Source organism: Eucalyptus grandis, chromosome 8, assembly GCF_016545825.1.
Source record: "Eucalyptus grandis isolate ANBG69807.140 chromosome 8, ASM1654582v1, whole genome shotgun sequence".
Taxonomy (NCBI): domain Eukaryota; kingdom Viridiplantae; phylum Streptophyta; class Magnoliopsida; order Myrtales; family Myrtaceae; genus Eucalyptus; species Eucalyptus grandis.
In genome coordinates this window covers 13,202,122-13,211,994 of record NC_052619.1, presented here as the reverse complement: position 1 = coordinate 13,211,994, position 9,873 = coordinate 13,202,122, and the positions used below count along the sequence as shown (strand labels likewise).

The 9,873-nt window shown below is 40.5% G+C and overlaps 2 protein-coding genes across 3 annotated transcripts; one reads left to right on the top strand and one right to left on the bottom strand.

The window, feature by feature from the left end:
* The first annotated feature begins 1,489 nt into the window (after positions 1-1,489).
* LOC104456598 (fasciclin-like arabinogalactan protein 2) lies at positions 1,490-3,561 on the top strand. Its single transcript, XM_010071425.3, is given in 3 exon segments — positions 1,490-2,102; positions 2,538-3,081; positions 3,084-3,561. Coding segments are annotated over 3 exon segments (1,221 nt in total). The 5' UTR covers positions 1,490-1,574; the 3' UTR covers positions 3,233-3,561.
* Positions 3,562-4,449: 888 nt separating this feature from the next.
* Positions 4,450-9,259, bottom strand: LOC104456597 (glucose-6-phosphate 1-dehydrogenase, chloroplastic). 2 transcript variants are annotated; one of them, XM_039298888.1, is made up of 11 exons: positions 9,168-9,259; positions 8,844-8,993; positions 7,580-7,773; positions 7,386-7,480; positions 7,186-7,300; positions 6,767-6,972; positions 6,535-6,684; positions 6,324-6,444; positions 5,842-6,071; positions 5,539-5,739; positions 4,450-5,113 (listed from the first exon to the last, which is right to left on the bottom strand). In XM_039298888.1, exons 1-11 carry the CDS (start codon positions 9,169-9,171, stop codon positions 4,870-4,872), a joined length of 1,710 nt encoding a protein of 569 aa, XP_039154822.1. In that variant the 5' UTR covers positions 9,172-9,259; the 3' UTR covers positions 4,450-4,869. The 2 variants fall into 2 exon arrangements, with proteins under 2 accessions (XP_039154822.1, XP_010069726.1); XM_010071424.3 differs by lacking the exon at positions 9,168-9,259 and having other exon boundaries at positions 8,844-9,150.
* Positions 9,260-9,873: the final 614 nt, after the last annotated feature.

The following is a 9,873-nucleotide window of genomic DNA, read 5'->3' as shown; positions in this document are numbered from 1 at the left end:
CAGCAATATTCTCCAGCTGTTCTGGCGTCACAAGACTTGCGGCAAGTTTCTCAACCGCAAAGCTAAAGCCAGACGAATATGTTTAGCTTCACATTTACATGCACTTTTGACGAGGAGTATCATCGACTAAAGGAATAAAAGACATAAACAATCTTGGAACTTTGGCCTGATATATAATGTGGTCTTCAAAATTTTAAATTATCATATGTAGTCATAAACTTTACCTTATTATATATCGCATTTCTTGAACTTTTAACTTGTTCATTATGATTCTAAAACTTTCGATACATATTTAACTTAATTCACAAATACTATCCTTTTTTTATTTCAAGTTTAGGAATAACTTTGGATATTTCATATAGTTTAGAGATTAAATTAAACGTGTACAATTCAATAAATGCATGGACTACATTGCATATGAGGTCAAAATTTAAATATCATTCGTGTCTTTTCCCTTGTCTAGCAATAATAACGTGGTCCAAGATGTGCATCTCATGGGACCCTTTTAGGTTGCCATTTTGACAACAACTGATGATAATTTACTCTTCTTGGTTTTGGTATCAATGATATGCCTTTTTATTAATTGGTCAGAGGAAATATTTAACTTTTCATTTGTGCATTTTTCACACCTTTTGCAAATAAAATTTCTCTACTTTAAATTTATCTAATCGAGTACTTTACTTTCACAAATTTTCTATTCAAGTCCCTCAGATCAAATATGGCTGGAGTGTACCATTGAACGAAGTCGTAGTATAATGCAGATAATATATATATATATATTTCCCAATGTGGCAGAATTTTATCTACATCATACTTTTGCATTGTCTACCGTAGTTAAATTTTCCACCATATCTATGTAAGCATCCGTATATTTTGTTTACAATGTACTTTGACATTACTCGACTGCCATGTTAAATGAGTTTGGTTGGCTTTGGGTAAGAGGGACTTCATTTGAATATTTGTGACACTAGAAGGAGTTGATTAGACAAATTGGAAGCAGATAGTACTCGATAAGAAAAAGTGCAAAACACAAAAGCAAAAGATACAATTTTTCTTCCACTTAATACATTGCTTAGATGTAAATAACGGAAGATGATGATAACCAAAAGATGCACATCCCGCAATAGACTTTTATCATTTATAAAATATGGATGACGTAACTCGTTTTCTAGATCAATCCCAAATTGTATCGAATTTGGTAAACATGACGTACTAAATTGTGCACAAAAATGTGAGTTGTTATATTGGATTCCTCCATTGATGTTAAGATTGCTTCAATATAATCCGCCAATTTGCTCAATTAGAAATCAACATTATTAGATTAATAAATAGATATAGCCGTTAAAAGACAGATTGTTGCACAATTTAACCGTTAGTGTAGAAACATTGCCATGGCCAAAAGAATGGCCCTCCCACATGGACCCATCTCACCTAATACAAAGCTGGCATTGCAACATAATCCCCAAAAGCAAATATATACACACACCCCTCAATCCCCTTCCACTCCACTCTGTCCACTACACCCACAATCCCTCTCCTCCACTAGTTCCTCCGCGCTCTCTTCCTCCACCACAATGAGGCCAGCACCGCCGCTCCCCACCGCCGCCGCCGCCCTCGCCCTCGCCCTACTCCTCTGCCTCTCCCTCTCCCCCGCTGCCGATGCCCACAACATCACCCGCATCCTCGCCAAGCACCCCGAGTTCTCCACCTTCAACCACTACCTCACCATCACCCACCTCGCCGCTGAGATCAACCGCCGCCTCACCATCACCGTCCTCGCGGTCGACAACGCCGCCATGAACGCCATCCTGGACAAGCACCTCTCGGTCGGGACCCTCAAGAACGTCCTGTCCCTCCACGTGCTTGTGGACTACTTCGGCACCAAGAAGCTCCACCAGATCAGCAACGGCACCACCCTAACCTCCACCATGTTCCAGGCCACCGGCGCAGCTGCCGGCACCGCCGGCTACGTCAACATTACCGACCTCAAGGGCGGGAAGGTCGGGTTCGGCGCTGAGGACAACGGGAGCGATCTCAATGCCGTTTTCGTGAAGTCGGTGGACGAGATCCCCTACAACATCTCTGTTTTGCATATCAGCCAGGTACATTATAGACTCTCTTGCCATAATTGCTATGTCAAAGATCCCACCGACACCTATCACCTGTTAATTACTATTGTTCTTGTATTGCTAGCCATACCTTCTTGTCCTTTTCACACTACACACGTGAGAGAAGACTCTGTCGCATGCAATTTGTTAGAAGTCTCCAATAATTCAATAATTTTCCCTACTTGCCCCATCAAAGAGATGTCATCAAATTCGGATTTGACGTTTTTCCCGACTTAGGATACCTTACTTAGCATATGACATTAGGTCACACCATTTGCAGCATTTGTCTAGGATCATCAATTGTGCGCAAAAATTTACAATGTTAGTCATCATTTATCCGGACTGACATTAGTAATCAGTATAAATTTACAAACTAAGAGAATGGTAAATTTTGATACGGTTAGCAATTGACATGATTTTATTTGGTAGGTTCTGACCTCGCCGGAGGCCGAAGCTCCGACCCCGAGCCCGAGCAACCTGAACATCACGGCCATCCTGTCGAAGCAGGGCTGCAAGTCCTTCGCCGACCTCATCTCCACCTCGGGCGCCCTCAAGACCTTCGACGACAACCTCGAGGGCGGCCTCACCATCTTCTGCGCCTCCGACGCCGCCGTCTCCGCATTCATGCCCAAGTACAAGAACCTCACCAACGCCCAGAAGGTCTCCTTCGTCCTCTACCACGGCGTCCCCGTGTACCAGTCCCTCCAGATGCTCAAGTCCAACAACGGCGTCATGAACACCCTCGCCACCGACGGCGCCAGCAAGTACGACTTCACCATCCAGAACGACGGCGAGGACGTGAAGCTCAAGACCAAGGTCGTGACGGCGACGATCACCGGGACGGTGATCGATCAGGACCCGCTCATCGTCTACAAGATCGACAAGGTGTTGCAGCCCAGGGAGCTGTTCAAGGCGGCAGCGGGTGACGCGCCGGCGCCGGCGCCCAAGGGGAGCAAGAAGAAGAAGAGACCACGGCGGCGGACGAGCCGGCGGCGGACTCGCCCGAGGGGGACTCGGCGGACCAGACGGCGGACAGCAACGGCGTCGGCGGTGGCGTGTTGAGTGGGCCGAGAGTGGTGGTGGGCGTGGTCTTGAGTTTGTGCTTGTCGGTGGTATTTCTGTAAAAAACAAAAGAAAAAAAAAGTGCTTTCTTTTTCTTTTCTTTTCTTTTTTATTTTTCTTTTTTTTTATTGGTGCATGTGTGAAAATTTTTATATTGCAACAAATTGGTCAATTTGGAGATTGGAGATGGGTGGGGCTGGCGGAGGGACGTGATTGTGAATATAAAAGCATGGGTGTCCTTAAATTGAGATATCTTTGATAATTTACTATCAAAGAGAGGTGGGGGCCATGTGACAGATACTGTTGATTTTTGTATCATTGACAATGAAAAAAGGATTCAATAAAGAGAAATGGGGACCGGAGAGAGATATTTATTGAGATTTGTTTGATTTGTTGTCGTTTCGTTTAAATTAATGTTTATGTCTGATTTTTCTTTCTTTTTTGTTTTCAATTTGTTTATTTGAATATCCACCTTAGATGGATTAATGTTCAAGAGATTAAATATTTCTTTTTCTTCTAATCAGGGACACCACCGTAATTAATTGACTATTCTGAATGGTCCATTGTGGATGTGATGAGAAGATAATCAAAACTCGGTCAATGCCTTATTAAAAGATTACTTAACACTTGGTGGTGTGGGTTATTGTCACCTTAATCCATGTCTAGATCCATACTTAACCATTAAACCAATTTCATAAGTATTGTCTTTCTAACAATTAACATCAATCGTTGATATACATAGGGAACAAAAAAAAATCCATATCGAACGTAAATGACTTGGATAATTATACTATTAGTAATCAATTAACCATCTAAATAAATGGTAATAAAGAGAGTTTCTGCAAATAAAATATACATAATTCAAGTACCATGTAATATCTTCTGTTTTTTTTTTCTTCATTCATGAAATAGTGAAGTTTTTAATGTCACAATAGAAGGAAAGAAAGGTGAAAGGGACACAGATTATTATATGGAAAAAAGATTGTCACCAATAAGTCACACCTCACTCTTCATTATAAGCTGGCATGCACATCCCAGCTCAGCATGTATTCCATGAAGAATGTGTGGTCTAATTTCAGTTCAACGATTAAATCAACTCTGGTTTGAAAGATTGTTAGAACTTAGAAGAACTTCAGAAAATAAAATATAATGAGCATGTGCTTGCTTTGATTATAAACATGACCTTTACTTTTGCTGAGTCAAAAAGGGGAAAGATCCAAAAACAGAAAAGAAAAGAAGATATGAAATAGTATTAGTTTATACATATCTTGCGCAATGATTTAAAATGCAAGTCATGTCATCAATAGAATGAATCTATCCAACAGTACTTGCTCGCACGAGAGATGTTATTGCATCCAATTTCTCATCTTTTGCAAACTGAAGAACAACATTGGCAAGATGCAAGGATGTTGAATATACACGGGGGGAAAAAGCTACAGTGTACTTCTGGAACTACACCTCCATGAATCTGATAATCTGCTGCTTGTTGGCTTCGTCTACTTTTATTGACTAACTTTACAAGTTTGATGTGTTAAAATATGTCCAAACTATGCACAGATAAAACAGATGGTAAATTGAGATGTCGGTGCACGAGAATCAAATGCCACAACATACAAGAGCGCAAAACACCACGGAGAAACATAGACCGGATGATTGCCTGCATACAACGTTTACTGATTCAACGCTCTTCCGCTCCAGATTAATTGCTGAAGTCTGCACAGCGGACATTGTGCCTTGCAGCGAGATAATGTACACCGACTGGCCCTTCACTGCCATATGGGTAGAGCTCTGGTTGAACCTTCCTTCGTTCTAGTTCTTTCAGCAAGGGCGTAAATACTGCCCAAGCTGCATCGAGTTCATCACTCCTGATGAACAGTCGATGCTCTCCTTTTGTAGCGTCCAAGAGGAGCCTCTCATATGCATCAGGGCCTTCACTCGGGTACCTTCATGAGGAAAATATCTTAGGATTGTAATGTAATGTGCAGCCAATTCATTGTCATGAATGAAACAGAGGAAGACGAATGAGGGCACTGGATATCCCACTCGGAGTTCTCAATATGTAGCTAATCATGCCATCACTAAGCAGAAGATATTTATCATAAAAGCCAAGTATTTTACGTAATCCGGCATTGGAAATTAAATTTTTTCTCTTCTTTTGTATCATATCTGATGACCTTGTCGTGCTTTTGTGCTAATAGATAAAAGGGTGGAGACTAGAAACCAGCACAACTATCCCAGTTCGTTCCATTAAGAATTTTAACCCCACTGCAGAATGTCTGGTTTGAGCCATAGCTAATCAGAAATTAAGTCTCTCTCTCTCTCTCTCTGTGTAAGCTCAAATTACCAGGGGATATTTGAAGAATCTTACCTCGTTTTGAAAAGCAAGTTCAGGTCACTGCAGTCTAATCTCTTTCCAAGTCCTGGAACCTTATTGTTGATCTTTAGGTAGATAGCTTCGTCTGGCTGCACTCGAATCACAAGCTCGTTCGTAGCCTTGTCCAAATCAGTTCCAGAGTTTCGATTGTACAGATTACCAGGAACATGCCTGAACTGCACTCTGATCTCTGCACTGAAAATCATAGATATACGATACATTTCAATCTACTGTTTACTCTTGACAGCATCTATTGTCAAAATAAACGAAAAGTGTATGGTGCTAAGTTTTAGCTACCGCTTTGACTGGAGAGCTTTGCCCGCAATCATCATGAAGGGAACTCCATCCCACCGTGCGTTATTAATGAAGAGAGTTGCAGCTGCAAAAGTTGGCGTGAGGCTATTTTTTGACACGGTTGGATCATCAGTATAAGCCGGATATGATGCATTCCCCTCACTGCAGCCCTTATATTGGCCCACAACCACATCTTGAAGACCAAGAGGTTTAATAGAACGTAATACCTTAACCTGATTCAAACAATGTCGAAGATTTAGTCACTGGAATATATAAAGGAATCACAAGATGACTACTCTTGCTCGATCTATGGCCTATAGAAGTTAATGTAGTGATAGTAACAGTTGTTGCGTACATATAAGACCATACAATTCATGTTATTTTGGTGTTGGTCGTATGGAATTTCTCCAATAATTAGTCCATTATGCCTTCCTCTCACTACAAAATCCCTCAAAAGGAATCGATAAAAGTAAACATTTTCCCACCTTTTCATTCCTTATGTCCTCAGCATCCAGGCTGACAGGTGTCTCCATTGCAAATAATGCTAGTAAATGTATCAGATGATTCTGCAGTATATCCCTTATTATTCCATAATCATCGAAGTATCTGCAAAGAGAAGCGCATAGAGAAGCAACGGATCATGGTGATGTTTACATTAAGATGATCACATAGTCCTGGGGAAGAAATAAGACTAACCTGCCTTGACCCTCCATCCCCAAATCGTCAGAGAATATTAGTTGCACATTTCTTATGTAGTTTCTGGACCATAAAGGCTCAAATACCAGATTTGAAAAACGAAGTGCTAAGAGGTTTTCAAATAGCTCCTCGCCCAAGTGATGGTCAATTCTGCGGGAATATCAGATGTGTCCAACATCAATGCACCTAAAATTTTACCATACAACCCGTAGGTATCATGCTAGATGTATACCTGAATATTTCATCCTCAGACAAATATTGTCTTAAACTTCTTGTCAGTCCTCTGGATGACTCTAAGTCACGGCCAAATGGTTTTTCAACAATGACACGGGTCCAACCACTAAGGGAAGAAGCACGACGCCTAGCACATCGTACCGCATCGACAAACAGACTTGGAGGAGTGGCTAAGTAATAGAGCCTATTGGAACGTCTTCCAGCCTGAAATGAGATTTTATGAGATTATATTCAGCTTGCCATCACTTGCTGAGATGCTAGATTGTAGCTGATCCATAGTCTATATCTGCACAACAGAATAAGCTCGACTCCCTGGGGATACTAAATCTACATTCTTTGTGTGATTTATGCTAATCCCTTGATACAAGCTTTTATGGAAGCGTAGTCCAAAAAGAGAATCTAAGTATCGACAAGTACCTCTTTCTCCTTCAGAATTTTGTCGAGCTCAAGGAAGTGCTCCTCGGAGCTATACTGACCCGAGTGGTAAAAGCATCTCTTCAAAAACTGATCCATTTTCTCACTACAGTTTTCCCTGTATGGAATAGGTGATCAACACAAGTGAATCACAAACTTAAGAATAGTATCATGTAAGACCAGGCTACATTCAGATTGTGTACCTCTTGTCAATTCTACATGTCAAATTTTTGCTAATGGATTTCCTCAGCTCATCATGAGTCATTGTACTCCGTGCATAGCCAAAAATCATGAAATTCTATAGACCAGCAAAAGAAAATATAAGACATTAAGCTAAATGACAAAGAAAAGGATAAAAAATTCAGGTCAGATAATGGATAACAGATGCAGAATAAACCTCGGGGAGATGATCTTCATAAAACAAAGCAAATAGTGCTGGGAAGATCTTGTTCCTCGCTAGGTCCCCTGAAGCTCCAAGAACAACAATGCTAAGAGTTGACTCTTCCTCTCGTGACTCTCTAAAGGCCAGAGAGCTCTCTTTTTCTCGAGTTTTAACCGGATTAGCAGTCAAAGGATTTGTCCGGGTGCCCTCTGCATCAACCAGCCTCATATTCAGATACCTTGGACTAGTTTATGAAACCAGACAATAAATTTAGGAATAGAAAAAATAAACCACTTTAAATTTCAATGACTTTTGACTCTATTTTTTAGTAACACAACGGAGGCGAAACACTTCTGACAAAGACAACATCCTGAACAGCGAGAGGAGAATGTATTTAGCTGCTATCAGGGATCGCAAAACAACAGGAAGCTAGCCAATAGACACATCAGATTTTTCGGCCCGAATAAGATTTGTCATGCATTGACTAGATCTTGGTAGCATTTCACTCATCAATTTCCATTACATCATAGAGGTCAAGGATGTTAAGGGAGTCTGATATGTCCTGTTCGTTCTGCAAATACCAAATCAAAGCATGATGAGTTGAGAAAAAAGAGGGCAAGACACATGAGATCCCGATGGTTGCCCAGCAATAAATGATATTTGATCGTGAGTCAAGAGAGAGAAAATGGAAAACCCATTTTATGTTTACTTGCTTTTGAGATCCGAGCACAGAGTTAGAATTGGAAGTCTCACTGTTTAGGGCCGTTCCTTTAATTAGTACTGGAATTTCAATAAAACTATGCGATAGATGACACTGTACGAAATGGGGACAAGAGTATATCATACAAGAACGTAGTAAATTCAGCTAGCTGCGTACGAAAGACATCAGTAATTTACTATTATCTATCATCTTGTCACACTATTACGGTTCTCCTGCATATGGATCCAAAGTGGATATAATTATACATACATCAATAGCACCAAGCAAGATTACAACTGTACGCTGCATTCTTTTTTTTTTTTTTTTTTTTGGTACAGTGGTCAATCAAGCATGCCTCAATTCTTAAATCCGGAATGGCTCTCAAGAACTGAAATCACCTTTTGACTAATCACAACTCCCATATCCACAGTACGGAAGATCAATTGGTCGCGTTTAGCAAAATCAACCAATGGTCCGAAACTGTCGATTACGACATTTTCTCGGACAGATCATTCACTAGGAAATCAAACTCTCAGACGCCAAAAAAAAAAAAAAAAAAAAAAACAAAGAGAAACAAACCAGTCTGCAGTGAAACGGCACCCGGTGGGTGCACATTGGACGCTTTGAGCTCAAACTTCCCGCCATTTTTACTTCTCTGACATGACCAGGTCGTGAAGGAGGTTCTTGCTGGTATCGTCTCGTGATCGAACGAAGAGCAAGAAAAGGCAGCTGAAGAAGAAGAAGGAGAACAGGGACTCAAACGTAAAGCCATGTAGAGAACTGGGCAGAAGCTAAACAAGATGGAAACTCTAGTTTCTCTGTTTTGTGGGATTATGAGACGGAAGCAATCATTTGAACTGTTTATTTCAAAGAAATATCTTCAGCCAATTATGAGGGCTATACCCATATATGATGCACATCTACTTGCCCTTCAACTTGTTCTGGTCGAGCAGCCTCTGCCATCAGTGTTCACCAAACTCCATGAGAGACTTAGGTACTAACCGCAACGTCTACTCTCTCTCTCTCTCTTCTCTAGGTAAATATTAGATTGACCAAGATCATTTGACTTACAGGTGGCCAGCGCAAGAGTATGTTCAAGCTCCTGGTCTGAAGCTAACAGTTTCCTTTATAACTTCAACAAGGATTTTTATAGATTAGTACATCAATCTCATGAGACGTGCGGGAATTGGGAGTAGGAATTTAATTTATATAGCTATTGACATAATAAAATATGTCAAAAGGTTATAGAAAAATAAGCTTCAGTTTGGGTTTTCAGAAAATTAGGAGCAAACCAAACTAAGTTGTGAGCAGTTGAATCGAACCGAATTTCAACCCCTTATTCGGTTTGGTTTGGTTTTTGGATTTTCCATTTTTTGCTCTGTTTACCAGAATTGAATTGAATTAGGGGTGAAAAAGAAGGATTTAAAGTTGGGCGTTCATTTTTTGTTGAGAATTTCGTTTCGGCTAGGTTAACCAAACCGAACCGGAAAAAAAAAAATAGTGATTTTTCCATTATCCGAACCCAAAAACCAAATCGAACTGAAAATGCATGAAATTTCAATTCGGCTTAGTTTCAGTTTCAATTTAGTTCTATTACCCTAATGGAGAC

Bases quoted from the DNA above. Each gene is read 5' to 3' on its own strand.
- LOC104456597 (XM_010071424.3), bottom strand. From the start codon at position 9,036: ATGGCTTTACGTTTGAGTCCCTGTTCTCCTTCTTCTTCTTCAGCTGCC. The intron at 6,973-7,185 runs GTACTTGTCGAT...ATCTCATTTCAG, and splicing joins AAATTCTGAAGGAGAAAGAG to GCTGGAAGACGTTCCAATAG. The intron at 5,740-5,841 runs GTAGCTAAAACT...TATGATTTTCAG, and splicing joins AAAGCTCTCCAGTCAAAGCG to TGCAGAGATCAGAGTGCAGT.